Source organism: Mchenga conophoros, linkage group LG3 (genome assembly GCF_057382185.1).
Source record: "Mchenga conophoros isolate Kocher_MC1m ecotype Shallow Benthic linkage group LG3, M_conophoros_male_GT1.1, whole genome shotgun sequence".
In the NCBI taxonomy this organism is placed as follows: Eukaryota; Metazoa; Chordata; class Actinopteri; order Cichliformes; family Cichlidae; genus Mchenga; species Mchenga conophoros.
Window position 1 is genome coordinate 42,551,021 of NC_140528.1, and position 16,965 is coordinate 42,567,985.

The 16,965-nt window shown below is 39.4% G+C and overlaps 1 protein-coding gene across 1 annotated transcript in view; it reads left to right on the forward strand.

Moving 5' to 3' along the window:
• Window positions 1-6,848, forward strand: part of LOC146578783 (coxsackievirus and adenovirus receptor-like) — a 16,599-nt gene extending 9,751 nt beyond the window's left edge. Inside the window, exons 2-3 of the mRNA XM_085269052.1 lie at window positions 4,356-4,697; window positions 4,936-6,848. Coding sequence (XP_085125178.1) covers window positions 4,356-4,697; window positions 4,936-5,180 — 587 coding nt within the window. The 3' untranslated portion in view covers window positions 5,181-6,848. The remainder of the gene's footprint in view (window positions 1-4,355; window positions 4,698-4,935) is intronic.
• Window positions 6,849-16,965: the final 10,117 nt, after the last annotated feature.

Consider the following 16,965-nt stretch of genomic DNA (forward strand, 5'->3'; position numbering starts at 1 on the left):
GGACCTCAGTCCCACAGAAATTTTGGACAGCACGTTGCTGACGAATGGGACAAGCTACAAAGCATACAAAGCATAAAACATGTTGAAAACACAACAGCCTTGATAAACACAAAGTAATTTGTACCTGGAAGCAGAGTTCATAACGTCATTACTTAAGTATTACGTATGTCACACAGTGGAAATTTGTGTTGTTATGTTTTATCAATCTGTGTATTGGTACATAGTGTTGATTATATTGTGATATTTATATTGCATGTCTGTCTGCTGTAGCTCAGGTGGCAGAGCAGGTCAGCCACTAATCAGAAGGTCGGTGGTTCGATCCCAGGCTGCCTCCTGGCTGCATGTCAAATATCCTTGGGCAAGATACTAACCCCATGTTTGCCTACTGGTGGTGGTCAGAGGGCCCGGTGGCGCCAGTGTCCGGCAGCCTCGCCTCTGTCAGTGCGCCCCAGGGTGGCTGTGGCTACAATGTAGCTGCCATCGCCAGTGTGTGAATGTGTGTGTGAATGGGTGGATGACTGGTTGTGTAAAGCGCTTTGGGGTCCTTAGGGACTAGTAAAGCGCTATACAAATGCAGGCCATTTATTGATATTTATACTGCATGTTTGTTTATTTGTATTTATACGGCATGGTTTTATCCTTATATTTATATTGTGTGTGTTAATGTTGTACCATGTTCCTTTAACCCACTGTGGACTAAACAGACAATTGTAGGCCCCTGTGAGGTGGGGGCGTTCCCCAAGGTGGCCTATCAGCCGTCAGGTTGACCTGATAAAGGGGATAGTGAGCGCAGAGACAAGAGAGCGACGCACGAAAGGTGAGGAGAAAAAGAAACGCGTGTAAGCCCGCACATGTGTTGGAGGACCTGCTGCCTGACTGTGGGGGGCCACGAGTCGTTCGGCGATCCAGTCCCAACAGCAGGAACAGCAACAGTGGGTGGCGATGGCCGCATTTCACATGCAGGGCAGGGGTGTCCCTCTGCCTGCATCTGACGGTGAGACAAGGGAGGCCGTGATCAGGTGTGGAGTGGGGCGGGACTGTGCGGCGACGCGCTGTCAGGAGGAGACAGGTCTGCGACAGGAGCCCCCTCCCTGGTCTGTTGCTGGGCTTTACCATACCGGAAGAGAAGTATATGTATATTTAGTATTATAAGTATATAATATATAAGTAATATATTTAGTATATGGAAAACATGTTTTAGCCTTGTTTTAATAGTGAATAGTTATTTCTGCCGGCAGGGTTTTTAGCGGGTTGCAAACACTATTTTTATTGTATAGCGGGGATTTTAGTTTGTATTTGTGATTCTGGCCGTGTGGTGTGTTGTTGTTGTTGTGTTGTTTTTTTTTGTTGTTGTTTTTTTCTTAAATATGGAAATAAATGGTGTTTGAAGCCAGCTAAGTTTCTATGCTCTGAGCGCTGACCCACTCACTCCCCCTTTCGCTTATATGTATACAGACGTGGTGGTGAAGATTTAGGTCCACCAGTCTTAGCGGCTACACGTACATGAAATTTAAATCAAGTTGCTTTGTCTAAAACTGATTGCAACTTCTACCTTGTGACAGAAATGTTCTTTATGGCTCAAAATGACTTTATCATTCATGAAAGATATATTAGACCTCTTTTGACACATTATAGACAACAAGTCCCTTTTAAACTTCCGCAACAATTTCTGAGAATCAGGTGCCAAGTATCTAATTTCTGATAGGCTGCAAAGCACAACATTGGACACCTGATAGGCTGAACTTCAACTTTCCGGTCCGGGTAACGCCTCAAGACGCGAGACGCAGCTTTTCTCCTCCTTCGTCTCCACCAGGACCACACACTCTCACCGACAGTTTTGACAGTAGGTGTCTGACAGATCTTTAAACCATTTCGGGCTTCGGCAACAATTTTCCAGTCAAATATTCACAACCGGTCGGGAACTTTTCACGCGAACTTTAAAAACACCGGCAGGAGCCACAGAACTAAAAGTAATGGATCTGACATCAGTCTACTGCTCTGTGATTGTTATCTGCCTTCTTTCGCCTGTCTCTTCAGGTGAGTTAAAGCATGAACCTGAATTTTTTTTTTTTACACTATAACTACACACTCTCAACACCACTGTAACAGCGTGATTACCATATCAACAGTAACTTCGTTTATGTGAATTAATTCCCATCGATACCAAGTGAGAACAATAAATGTAGCATTTTCTGTTGTAACCCACAAACTGATAATATAACTGGCAATGTACCGACATATCTTTAGCTTCGTCACCTAATTAAAAAATCATTATTTGATTAGCTGGTTGTAAAGAAGGAAGAGTAACCCTAGATTCCTGCCCTGCGCAGCAGATCCTTCAAATTAAAAGTTTTGCTTCACCATTGCAATCAGCGTGTTGCACAAGACGAAACTTTACTTTGAAAGCTCTGCCAAGCTTCCGACATTCCGACGCCAGTGTTGCCAACTTAGCGACTTTGTCGCTATATTTAGCGTGTTTTCAGACCCCCTTAGCGACTTTTTTTTCTAAAAAGCGACAAATCTGGCGGGTTTTTTTTTTGTTTGTTTTTTTTTGCTGGTGTAATTGGAGACTTATTTATGACGACTTTTTGACGTGAAAGCGCGTATCGCTTTTACTCTCAACAAGCAGCGTTGCTGCTGTGGGCACCTCGCCCGTGCAGCTGGGTGTATCCTCCGCCTATGAGCGGAGCTGCTATCAGGGTTCACACCTATGCGTCCAAACTGCAAATGTATCGCGCATGAGCGAAGCCGCTGCTCCGCACTGACTGTAACGCAATCAGTTCTTCTTTTACTGTTATGCTGCTTTGTGGACCACAAGGTTTAAAACTACTTATGAACACACACACAGTAACTCCACCAGAGTGCCTATTTCGGGTCACTTTTGCACTTTTTCTAGATAAATTCTAAATGCAATTTACTTACGTTTTTTACTCACTTTATGTCTCTTCCACGATGTTATTTTTCTCTCCTACACCGTAGGTTACAATTACATTAGCATGACCCAATAAGCTAATTAGGCGATGACGTCATTTAGTGACTTCTAGCGACGTGTGTGTGTAGTCGAGTCCTGATCGGGAGCTAACATCCGATTCCGATCAGTCTGAAACCACGTGATCGTATCGTATCGGGACATCCCTAATACTAGGTGAAAGCATTATTTTCTTATAACACTAAAATCTGTTGTAAATTGCTTGACTTAGATGTTTAAACTATTTTATGTACTGCAGTCACATGAAACACTTTTATTGTGAAAGAATGAAAAGGGAAAACGCTCTCTACACGCAAGCGAGACTAATCAGACAGCCGGTATAGATAAGTTTTCCAAATCTTGGTACATACATTTTTTTTCCAACTTCACTTACCAAGGCTGACCGAGGAATTGAAGTGATTTATTGTAGGATGTTTAATTATTTCTTGTGTAGTAACTTATTTGTATGTAAATCCTAATGAGTTAGCACAGGTGGGCTTGGTGTGGGAGTAGCATAGCAGTAACACGGTGAAGAAAATTAGTGATGAGCAAAGCGAGGCTTCGTGAAACACTGAAACATTTGAAGTATTTGTGCCGGAATTTTTGGACGCTTCAAAAAACCCTGAAACCTTCTCCACACTGACAGCTGCTGGACAATTTGATTATTACCGCATCTTGATGACGCTGTTCTGTGAAACAGTGATCAGCAGTCTGTGACTGTAATGATCCTCTGTAATGACCACACAGGTATACACCTGTGTTTTGTTTTGTTTTTTTGTTTTTTTTTTGGCTCCGTCGGCTTTGGGTTGTTTAGTTCTGTTGTTGTTGTTTTTTTGGTTGTTTTTTTTTTTTTGCTCACAGCCCTCCAAAGTTTGGATTGTTTGGTTGACTGTAAGTTTTCTAGGAATTCATGTTTGATCTACATGCTGTCAAGAAACTCTAGAAGCTGACATAGTGTTAGCTTTTAGTTTAATTAAGCTAAAAAGATATATTTAAATGGAAAAAAATGACTAAAATTCTTCTCCTTCTTTATAAAAAGGTAACATTTATTATATTTTTATGGGGTAATTCTAACCCAGGGGTAGGGAATGTTAGTCCTCGAGAGCTGGTGTAGGAGAAGGTAATTTAGCCATTTAAATCAGCTGTTTGGATCAAGGACACATCTAAAACCTGTAGGACACCGGCCCTTGAGTTCCCTACCCCTGTTCTAACCAATGGTAACGGTCCATGAGTGACCTCTGCTTCATGAAGACGCTGAACTTTCCACTGCTGTGGGTTTTGAACCTTATAACAGTGGCGTGATGTTTTACTGTGAGTCTGGAGTTTTACAAGTGAACTGTTTACATTTTGACCTTTAACCTCTCTGCTCTGTTGTTTCCTATTTCAGACCAGAAAAACATCACAGCTCAATTTGAACAGAACGTCACTCTGACATGTCGAGCTCCAAACAACAACATCATAGTTGTTGTAGAGTGGAGCAGAGCTGACCTGGAACCAGAACATGTTCTTGTGTGTCGGGATGGATACTTTGTTCCAGACGACCAGCATCCATCTTTTAAGAACCGGGTGGATCTGCAGGACAGACAGATGAAGGATGGAGACGTGTCTCTCATTCTCAAGAATGTGACGATTAATGATGCTGGAACATACGAGTGTCGTGTCTTCATGCAGGAAACTAAATCATGGAAATCCATCAGCATCATCAGCCTGAGTGTTGTTGATCCTCCAGGTGAGTGAGTAGAGTTGAGTGTGTGTGTGATCAGAGGTGAAGCTGCTTCCTGGTTGTTGATGTTTGTTTCTAAAGATGTTGTTGATGAGACTTTGTAGAAAGCAGCTGGTCTGAGTGATGTGATCAGAGTGCAGTAGATAATGTCTGACAGCAGTTTGAAGAGGAAATGGATTCTGTTCTGTTCTTCACTCATCACCTACCTGACAGCTGACACCTCACACCTGTTTCTCACCTGCAGGTCAGACAGGAGGACACACAGAGGATGGAGGGAAGGAGGATGGAGGGAAGGAGGATGGAGGGAAGGAGGATGGAGGGAAGGAGGATGGATCTGTTGGACTGAAAGTTGGTCTGTCTGTTTGTGCTGTGCTTCTTGTTGCTGTTGCTAGTTGTGTGATCTACAGGAAACAAACAACAAAAGAGTCAGGATTCATATTTGCCTGCTTGTTGAAATGCTTCAGACGTCTTCAGTGTCTTAAAAGCTGAACTGAGTCTCATCCTGCTGTTGTAGTTTTAGTTCAAGTGTTGTCATTGAACATGTGGACAGATGAGAGACAGCAGTTTAAGCCCTGAATTTGAGGACAAATTCATCCACTCTCCTACCTTGGGGGAAGAAAAACCCACTAATAAGCATTTGGATTATTTCCAGAGAGAGAGAGAAATAATCCACCGGGCATTAAAACAGAGGGTGGAGAAGAAATTTTTTTTAAAAGATGTTTTAAAATCCAATATTACTGTTAGCTGGAGCGAAAGGAAGACACGAACAAAAATGTGCCTTAAAGACCATCTACTCTAAGACAGGAACATCTTAGAACCTATGTTTCTTCAGCCACTCCTTTCTTCCCCTCCATGAATGTTCCAGCTTTCATCCCACTTTAGTTACTGTCCTTTCTTGAGAAGATCTGCATAAAGCAAACATGAGATGTACTAGATTCAAGTACCAGCTACTGTTGGAAGGTAGTTATATTAAGGGAGCGAGCACCTGGAGGGTGTCCATACTGTTGCTGTTTATGAGGCAAGTTTGAAATCTGTACTCCTCAAATTCCACCAGCATGTTAAGTTTCCTACTAGGGGGACCCTGGACCGTGTGCACAGTAACATCAATTGTTTATATTTGTCCTGTTTGCTCTTTATTCCTGCTACATTTATTTATACAATGCCAAATTACAACAAGAAATAAGAGGCTTCATTTTGCGGGTAAAGCTCACAGCAGCGTGGAAATCAAACATGTCTGGTAACAACTGTAGAGTTCGGACGAGTCTTCTCGCAAAGACTGTTGCCATGCAGAAGGACCACAAGGAAAACAAATCTGGAAGTACCAAGTGGAGTTTGTATGTTCTCCCCGTGTTTGCGTATGTTCTCCCCGGGTACTCCTGCTTCCTCGCACAGTCCAAAGTCATGCAGTTAGTGGGGATAGGTTAATTGATTAATCTAAATTGCCCATAGGCGTGAATCTGTGAGTGAATGTGAATGCAAATGGTTGTCTTTCCCTGTGTGTTAGCCCTGTGACAGACTGACGACCTGTCCAGGGTGTACCCTGCCTTTTGCCCTATGACAGCTGGGATAGGCACCAACACTTAAAAAACTAGATATAGACTATGAACATAAATCGCATCTGAAATCCAAAAGAGTAAATAATGAATCCACAAAAATGATAATAAAATTATAATAATCGTAGTGTATGCGTGTTTGCATGGATGTACCCTGTCTCATGCGAGTAGCAATGGGCTTTGTTAGTATAAATAAAAACAATTTACCATGATGTCCATGATCTCAAACCTTGCGTCTGAAAATGGTACAATCAGCTGCCTTATTCCATGAGTAAGAAAGTTTATGACATTATGATGTCACACGTAGTTCACCATCTGATGGAAACAGGAGCTTTGAAGCTGTGCAGTTTAGAAATGGTGCTCAGTGGTTATCTCCACAATGTCATCACAGTCAGTCTCTGCTCAGCCTGGGTGGGTGGTTCTGTTGTCACAGAGATGAGGTCATTTCCTGTCAGATGAGGTAATTGGAGATTTCTAAATCAAAAAGAACCCATTTTGATAAATTACTGAAGAGCTTCAGAAAGTTACCTTTCGCTCTGCTTCTATACAAAGACACCATGAGGAGAGTGGAGATGAAGTACGGACAGAACACCACCAGGTGGAAGACTGGTCTGAACACAAGGTGGGGGGAGGAGGGGTCAGGGGGTGGTGCTGAGGTAGGGGGAAGGATTGTGGTTGTAGGTCTACCTGTGGAGAGAGAATCCCACCTAAATATATAAATTGAACAAATGATTAAACAAGAGTGAAGCTGCTCACCTGTGACAGTGATGATCGCCCCATGATCTGAAGGTTGGGGGTTCGAATCCACTGAAAGGCTACCCTGAGGTACCCCTCAGCAAGATACTGTCCCACACTGCTCCCCGGGCACCTGCTTAGTGGCTGCCCACTGCTTCACTGAGTGAGTGGGTCAAATGCAGAGAAAAACAAATAATTTCCCCACAGGGATCAATAAAGTATACATTATTATTATCACTATGGGGCACAGAGCTTTCAGTCACGCTGCTCCTCGGCTCTGAAACTCACTTCGTTCAGTCCTAAGAAATATAGATTCCCTTCCCGTATTTAAGTCACAACTCAAAACCTACTTGTTTATACTCGCTTTAATACAGATTTTACTTGCTGTCAAATTGTTGTGTGTGTGTGTGTGTTTTTATTTTATTTTATTTTTTAAATTTTGTTGTCTGTGGTGGCATTTTGCTGGTTTCTGTTGAATCTAGAATTAGAATCTATTTAATCTACTGTTTCATTGATGTCTTTTTCTCTCTGTAAGGTGACCTTGGGTTTTAGAAAGGAGCCCTCATAATGTATTATTACTTATTATTATTAACATGAAATTTTTGCATGACTTTAACAGAGAAAAGAAGAAACTGTGACAGTGTTAGGCATGTAAAAAATGTTGATGGAACTCTTGCAGCTCTGTCAGACTGAGAGAAATGATTCAAAATCAGACTTTTTGGAACAGGTTCTGTGCAGAAGACGTCCTGAGACAGGATGTGGCGAGAACAGCTTCATGCCATTTTGTTTAGGCCCTGAGTCATTTCAAACATAACTGATGTAATGTTGCAAGTTTAGTCATACAGTTAAAAGGAGCTTTCATTTTTTTCATGAGTATCTCCTTTGCTGTTACAGAAGTCTGAGCTCATTTATTTACAGTAAACTTCTGATTAAAAGGGAATTAGACCATCTTTGCTGTAAACCATGCCATGTGTTTATGTGCTTAATGTACGCAAATCTGCAACTCGTTACACAGCCTTAGAAAACTGTTAAAACGCAGTAGATCAGAGCTGCGCTGTGCCATTAATGTGCTCCAGTAAAGACCGAAGGCCCTGCTAGGTTTGAGTTTTTTAGTTCAAGCTCAGAGAAACACAGCAGTAACCTCTAGTTATGTCAAGGTCCCACATTGGAAAACTACATAATGGAAAATTACCAGGATCTGCAAGAAACTATATCAGTATTGTTAGCTGGATGAGTCATAGCCTGTAAGTAGTGAAGAGTCAGAGGGAGATGCTGCAGACAGACACATGTATTTCATCTGTTTCAGCTCTACTTTGGTTACAAAGAATCATTTGAATGTTTGAGCGACTCTGTATAAAACATGTTAGCACATTGTTTTATATGCTGGTATCTCTCTGTACATCAGTATGTTTCATTAGTGTGCTCTTAGTGAGGTTTTAAGGGTTGAGTACAAATTAAAGTCAGATTCATCTGTTAGTCACAGATTTTATTAATTAGTTTTCCCCACAAATTTATGATCTGGATTACTTTGAGTGAAATACAGTGGAAACACATGAACAGTGGCTTGCAGAGCTCATGAGGTTTTTACATTTAGAAAAGATGAGATATACACTGGCAGGTTCAACCACCAAATTTCTTAAGGCATGGCAGCCATTCCTGATGTACATGGAAACATTTAAAATGACCACCTTATCATGACCGGATGCCATATCTCTATATCACTATCATAGTTAACTGTACACTGAATGTCCCTTATACATTTTATTTTACATTTTATTGACTTTTTATATTTGTTTGTTGTTGTTTGTTTTTTGTTGTTTTGTAGGGGTTTCTTTGGTTTGTTTGTTTGTTTTCCTTCTCTGTTTCTGTTATCTATTGGGGTATTATAAATACTGAACAGCAAACTACTGTATGTTCAATGTTTTGTTATTAACATGCTGCTGTGACTGAAAATAAAATGTATAAAAAAAAATACAGTGGAAAAAGTTTAACTTTAGGAGAGTCACTATATGCATAACATGTTCTTTTAAAAAGGTACAACGTTGCATTTTTCTGTTTTTAATGTTCTTTGTAACTTTGAATCAATCATCCTCATATTATAATGTCTCTGATCAGAGCAGACGGCTGCAGCCTGCCTAGTGGGAAAATTTGTAGTAATAAAAAGTTGAAGTGGTGCTCCTCACTGAAGCCACTACTCCATAGCTTCCCAGTCACAGGCCCCATTTAAATTGCTAACATGTATCTCAGCTTGAGCTTCTAGAAAGCATTTACAGTCAAAATAAAGAGAAAACTACTGAAACCAGTTTTGTTTTCATTTTATTGAAATTAAGGAAACATGTCACAGTCAAAAGGACATTAGATGAGCAGTAGTGCTTATTGTGACCCTCCAAGACGCACTAACAAAAATGCTGCATGTTAAAATACCAATACAATGAAAGGTTATTGCTTAAAGGACAAAAAAACAAGTTAAGTGGAGCAGGCTTATTGGCTGAAGTTAGTGCAAAGACAAAAAGAACAAAAGACAAAGAAAATGAATTAAGGTGCTTAACAAATATACATTTATCTGCTTTGATTTGTCTCCTGAGCTTTCGAGTTCATCAGCTGCTCTCAGGGAAAAGTCATGCTTTTCCCTAGCAACGTGAGGACAGAAAAGATTAGGAGATCACTCTGATGTAGGTCTTTATGGCCACACTGTAAACTTGAGACAAGCCAGTAGACTGACTGTGGATGACAACCCTTGTTGCAGCTTCACTGTTATTTTCTGCAAGCTAACAGGAAATTAAGCTTTATCTGAGCGAGGCTAAAGAGTCAGAAAAGAGCCACGAACAGCAGAACCTACAACAAGAGCTAAAGCATTCGCTATCAGGGTTAGCTAACATAAATCAGGAGGACGAAATCCAGCATGACTTGTGTCTCCTGTAGTTAATTAAAGCAACAATAGCTATAACAATAATAATACTAATAAGCAGCCCAGCAGAAACAGACACAGCAGCTCTAACTTCAACCTTGCCTCCTCCTTCCTCAGCCTCATCCCCTCCATCGCTAAAACCTGTAAAGTAGAAACAGGTGTGAGGACAAAGTTGAGTCGATGTGTTTTGTAGTTTTCCTGAACATCAAAATGACTTCTGTGCTTCAACTGTTCTGTCAGCACTCGTTTTAACTCAGAACATGTAGTGAAGCTGCGTGATGCTTATGATCAACTCAAATTCAATCCATGCGTCCCGTGTTTGTCCCGAGTCACATGCATGGTAACTGTTGGATAAACAGGAAACTGACCACAACAAAATGTAATGCCAGAAACACAAACACATGTAAGTGACACCAACTCCATGGACAACTTGGCTGCAGAGTTAGTGTGAGTGAGAACAAACCCCAACATATTACAAACCCAGTAGTTTTCCAGACTGGGATTTTTTTTACTTGCTTATTGGAAACAGCAAGCATTCATACAATCCAGGGTCTCTTACTGTTATGGCACAGTAGACAAAATGGAGGACCTCAGAGTGACATGTTACGTGTTCATGGTTTGCAGCCGTGTGCTCTTCACTGTGCCACATACCTCATACTAAATCAGTGAGCTGCTTTCTATACAGATCAAGGAGATAAATGTACTTTTAAAATGGTAAATGTTTCTTCCCTAACTTGTAAAAGTCTCAACCACAACAACACTGTGAGTGTACGAGTACCAAAGTGTACATGCTTGACCTACTTCCTGCTTCCTCTGTCTCCCTCACCATAATCGGTTAAAAACTGTAGAAGAAAAACGTGTCTCTGGGCAGCTTAACTAACAACATGCCATCACACGTGAACTGAATAGCATGCTGTGCTTTTCAGAGCAGAGTGTAAAACATCAAATCACAAACACTGCACGTGATGCATAAAGGTTTTATTTTCTCTGCTGTCCGACACGCCCCGAACTGACATTTATGGGCAAATGATTTAAACTTTCAGCGGTTTGTTCTTTTCAAAGATAAACTCCAAACAAAAAACAAGTCATAAATAACCTGCACAACACACTGTAGAAAACATGATACAAATTAAAACTTCCAAATACATATGAATACAAATGAAAGCTCAATAAGCACTCGGTTTTCCAGAGAAACACGGCAGTAACTATCACCTCGGATCTGTATGTAGTTCCTGCATTGTTAAACTACCTAATGGAAAATTACCAGGATCTGCAATAAACAGAAAGTATATCAGTCCTGTCAGATGAGTCATTTTGTTATACTGAGTGAGTCCCTGCAGTCAGTCTATTTCAGCTTTATTCAAAAACAGATCAGGTTCTCTAATCCACCATAAAATACCAGCATTTTACTGTCGGGCTGTAATGAACACAGCAAAATGATACAAGTATAACAGAGCTGTAATGAGGAGCTGGACACTAGAGCCACATCTATCTAATGAAACATTATGGTTGAGAGCATCAGCAGGATCAGGCTCAGAAAGTACTTTAAGTATTTGAATGTAGCACAATTTTAATGTATTTTCTTGTACTTTTTAAAAGTATTTCTAAACTATTCTGCTTTCTGTTTCTACTCCACTGTATTTTGGATGAAACATTGTACTTTGTGCTCCATAGTTTATTTGTATCGCTTTATTTCAAAGCAATAAAATCATTAATGAAGCCAAATGTGATCGAATATAATCATGGATAGAATTCCAGTAAACCAATTGTCTCCACTGTATTCATTTTTAATCACGTGGTTTGTTGTTTGTTTGCCCTTGTTCTTCTTACTCCTAAAAAACAAAACAAACCTGCTGAGTGTACAACAAACTGGATGTTTGTGACGGAGCAACCACAGAGAGAGGGTCTTTAAGCATCTTCATAGATAATCATTGCTGTAACTCACAGAGGAGACACAGTAGAGGTGTTTGCTCCATCCTTCTTCTTGGTTGAATCAGGGCAACATTAGGACCAGTTCATGGTCCTATCAAGTGGTCCCTCCTAATCTCTTCTGTGACAGTTAAGTTTTTGTGGTGTTTCTGTGTTGGTTAAACCAGGTGGTAGCAGAAGCACAGATACACGGTAAAAGATTAGATTCAACTTTGTGTCTTTTACTTTGTGGATTTAAGAGTTTGTGGCTTGATAATAATTCAGTTATAACGTATTATAAGTCTTATAAGGTGAAGAAAGGACAGTAGGAAAGACGATGCTCTTCTCACACAATCATTACACTGCATAACCACAAAGTTGTCAATCCCTGGCTTCATAATTCTAGTGACAGAATCTTCTTCTACTTTAAAATTAATTCATGGTTCAAATGTAAAGAACATCTAACAGCCTGTATAGCAGCATGTAAGTTAACAGTGTGATCAGTTCAAAGTTTTTCTAAGTGTGGCCTTTCCAGAGTTTGGCTTTGTGTAAAAGCAGCCTGAGAGACATAAAGAAAGTTTCTTATCATGTTTTTTTCCCCTGTGGCTGCACTGCACAAGCTCATGTGGTTTTACTCTGATCACAGCTGAGGTTGCTCAGATAGTAACAACATGTATAACTGAGGGTGGTTGAGTAAAAATAGCACAATCTAGACTCGAAATGGGCGGTGACTTAACTGTCACTTGTGCCTAACTTGAGTTCGCATAATGGAAAAATACACTGAAGTCACATGTCATCGATCAGAAAGTTTACAGCAGCAGTCTAACCAAAAGGAGCAGAAACTGAAGCGTCATAGTTAATGTTTATGACGTTAAGCTGTTGTTCACTGTGCTGCACGCTGTACTTGGCACTGAAACATTTGAAGTGAACAAAGACTTCCAGATGTTGGTCTGCTCCCTCTCTGCAGACAGCTTTCCTGATCATGAGACAGTTCAAATCACACCTGTCTCATGATCCTGGATCAGGCTACTTTGCTTTTTTTTTTTTTAAATTACTGTTCTTTCATTTTATTTATTCTGACTCATATGTACATGTGTGATACAGCAATGCCAGAGCTGACACTGATATATTACTATGCAAGCAGGAAATTGAGTCCTTATGACCTGAGGTCACACATTTTGATGACAACTGTGAGGAGGAGGAGGCCCCAGGTGGAGCCCTCTTGCTCAAACGGCAAGAGCCCCAGTTAAACCAGAGGCAATGGGCAGCCCACCCCACCAGAGGTCGGTGACTCCGGTACACGAACAGTGCCCCAGGAGCCTGAGAACAACCCACCAGAGACCACAGATTTCTCTCTCTGATCAGTGCTGTAGACTCATACAGTTGAACTTTGACCTCTTTAACACCTCTGCTATGTGTCATTTCCTCTTTTAGATGAGAAAATTATATGTATAGTTCAATGAATTTACTGCCAATTTTCTTCTGAATACACCGCTTTGAAAAAGATCCAACATATTGTACAAAAATGGAGTTTATTTGTGCTTTAAAGAATTTCCTTCACATAAACTTTTTCCTATTAAAATAAGACTTTGACTTGAACTAAAGTTCAATTTTGAGGAAACAGATTTATTGTCTTTGCACTAAAAGAAGAGCAGCTGTACATAGAAACATAGTTGTGGTAAGATAAACTATATATAAAATAATATACAACTAATAATATACAACTATGAACACACACTACAGTACCTCGCCCCCCTAAAACACTTTAAAATCAAACCCTATCACCTGTCAAGACAGAAAAAGTTCATTTTTTTCTATCAGAAATTTCTTGGTTTTGAGAACAGTAGTTCTGGATTATTTTATTGGTACTCCGACACTTCTACTAAACTTACTGGATTTCAACATATCTTCCTATCCCCCCAAAACACTGACATTAAATAATTATCAGGTGATATTTTTTTGTTATTCGTGGTTGAAAAATATTTCTAAAATAGAAAGAATTAGTTTCACAGATTGTACAACAGCATCAGTTTGAGGTACATCTTAAACGTTGCCTTCATGAAACTTCAGAACAGGAAAAAGTTTGTAACAGTTTTTTGCTGTCACTTAATCCATTATAATAAAACCAAATATTCTCATCAGTAAGAATTAAGGAGGTCAAAAAGAAAACTACACCTCGATGGTAAGTCAACCTTTTCAGACCAAAGTATTACACAATTTTTTTATCCTGCTGAACTCACCAAAGGTTTTTGATGCTGACATCAGTAATGGAGAAGTATATTTGTACGAGGCAGTTATTCACTAAGTTCACAGTGCACTGAGACAGAATTTAGATATTCATAAACATAACGCTTAAAATATTTAGTTACGCTCTTTGAGAAGAACCTCTGGTAGTCTATCAAGAAAACATTGTGAGGTTCTCAGTTAACAACCGTGTGTTAACCAGATTAGGTGTCATTCATTTTAAGTATATATATGTATGTATATATATATATATATATGTATGTATATATATATATCTATATATATATATCTATATATATCTATATATATCTATATATATATATATATATATATATATATATATATATATAGAGGGAGAGAGATGCAAAAATATGATCCAGTAATATCATATATAGGATTCTGGAGATGTACACTTTAAGTACACTGTATATATATATTATGTATTTTCAATTTTCAGATATATTGAGAAAATAATTATTATTTTCTTAATATAATAATTATTTCTGATTGGCTGTGTAGATTAATACAGGAAAACTGCAGCACCTGGATTCTGACTTTAGAAAGGCCACAGTAATTTGGGCTCGATCTTATAATTACAGAACTTAATGTTTCAATATGATCAATTCTGTTTATTACAAGCAGGTGCATGCAGGTACAAGACCTATCATCTATCACTGCTATGTTTCCTCTGGCTTATCAACACCACTGTAGGCTATACTTTGATTTAAATACCAGTATCCAAAATGTAATTAAATATATAATATATATCTTATATAAATCTCATTCTTAGTGTCATATAGGCTAAATGAGACAGAAAGAGACTGTTAGACTCATATCTTTTCTTTTGTCATATCAGATTTCTGGAGTAAACATGTCTTAAATAAAAGTTGTGCACGTATTGAAGGCCGTACCCCCCAAAATGTGCAGAAACTGACGTGTTTCCCATTTATTTAAATTCCACTATCGGCCCTGCCCACTTGAGGCAGGCTGGCATTAGTGATGGGATTTCCGGCTCTTTTTAGAGAACCGGCTCTTTCAGTTCGGCTCACTAAAAAGAGCCGGCTCTTTCGGCTCGAACTGGCTCTTCAGGTTGTTTTGTTGCTTTAATTAATTTATTATTAACAACAATATAAAATTATGCACAAAAGGAATTACTAATGTAAAAAAAAAGTGGTTTTATTTATATATGTTTATATATAAATTAGAGCTGGGCGATAGAACGATAACGATATGTATTGCGAAATAACTTTTTCTCGATAGAAAAGTTAAACTATTGCGATAGGCCTCATCTCTCTTGTCCTCTTAAAAAAAAGAAGAACAGCCAATCCAAATTAAGTAGCGCAGAGCCAAACCAATCACAGCCGCAGCTTCACGTCACGTGACTTGTTACGTACAGCACAAGTGCCAAGCCGCACGTGTGTATTTGTTTGGCAAGCAGCCAGCCGCCGTGCCGCCCGGGTAATGGAGGAAATGAGTGCGCCGACTAGAGAAAAATCAACCGAGAGGAAATGAGTGCGCCGAGAGCGTGACCGAAGGTGACCGAAGAGAAAACCAATGATGGTTCCAATGCCGGAGAGATTGTCGAACGGAAGAGCCATAGAAGTTCTGTAGTGTGAAGGTATTTCAGCTATTTCAAGTCTGACAAAAAACAGAGTAGCGTGCACTGTAAATTGTGCCGAAAGCAAGTCTGGAAATACAATAAAGCGGTGCATGCTCAATCTCTCACTGGAAGCGCTGATTCGTCATTCGGCTTTTGTCAGACTAAAGTAACTGTTAAAACTGTTTGAAAAGCTCAGCTATACAACAAGGAGAGATTGAGAATTTCCTTTTAGTTCTCAGTTTATTTGATATTGACAAAAGTTAGTCAGTTTTGTCTGTTCTTCTGTAAAACAAACTAAGATTTATTTTTAGAATTAATATTTTGTTTCTAAGTGGAATTGACAATTTAGTCTGTTTCGTTTGTTCTATTTTGAAACTTAAACGCTTTAGCGGCTGCCTTTTGTGTAGTTTGCAATATTTGCCTTTATTTAACTGAAAAAGTCTGATGTTCCTTAAGTACATCTACCCTGTTGAACTTATTAAGGGAAATAAATATTTAAAAACAAGCTGCTGATTATTTCACATTTTACTTGTGAGCAACGGCACATTTAAATCTTACAAATATAGTTATTTGGCTTATATCGTGATAGATATCGTTATCGCCTGAAATGAAAAAAACATATCGTGATATGAAAAAATCTTATATCGCCCAGCTCTAATATAAATATATGTGGTGGCCCCTAAAGACAAAACACGTACAAACTCCAAAAAGCATTTCTAGCATGAACTGAACTTCCAAAACAGAGTTACCTAGATCACTTAAATCAGCGGTCCCCAACCTTTTTTTGCGCCATGGACCGGTTTATGCCCGACAATATTTTCATGGACCGGCCTTTAAGGTGTCGCGAATAAATACAACAAAATAAAACTAGTACCAGTACCGAAAAAAATAAAATTTATTCATAACACACGTGAAAAGACCAAGGAAAACAGAGTAAACGATAAAAACGATAACAAAATAATGCTGAAAACTGATAAAAACCCTGAAAACTATACATTTCACACCTGAGCCTCAACTCTTGCGGCCCGGTACCAAACGACTCACGGACCGGTACCGGTCCGAGGCCCAGGGGTTGGGGACCGCTGACTTGACGCAGCACATACAAACTCCAAAACCCATTTCTAGCATGAACTGAACTTCCAACACAGAGCTACCTAGATCACTTAAATTACACAATTGAAAGCATGTGTGTATTGTTTGTGTATTTATACACAAGCATTCATATATAGTCAAATAATAAAAAAATATATATGTTCATTTACCTGTTATTACCACACACCAAATCCGGTCGTTGGTACTTGCTGGCTTGTGTAGCCACTAGGTAAC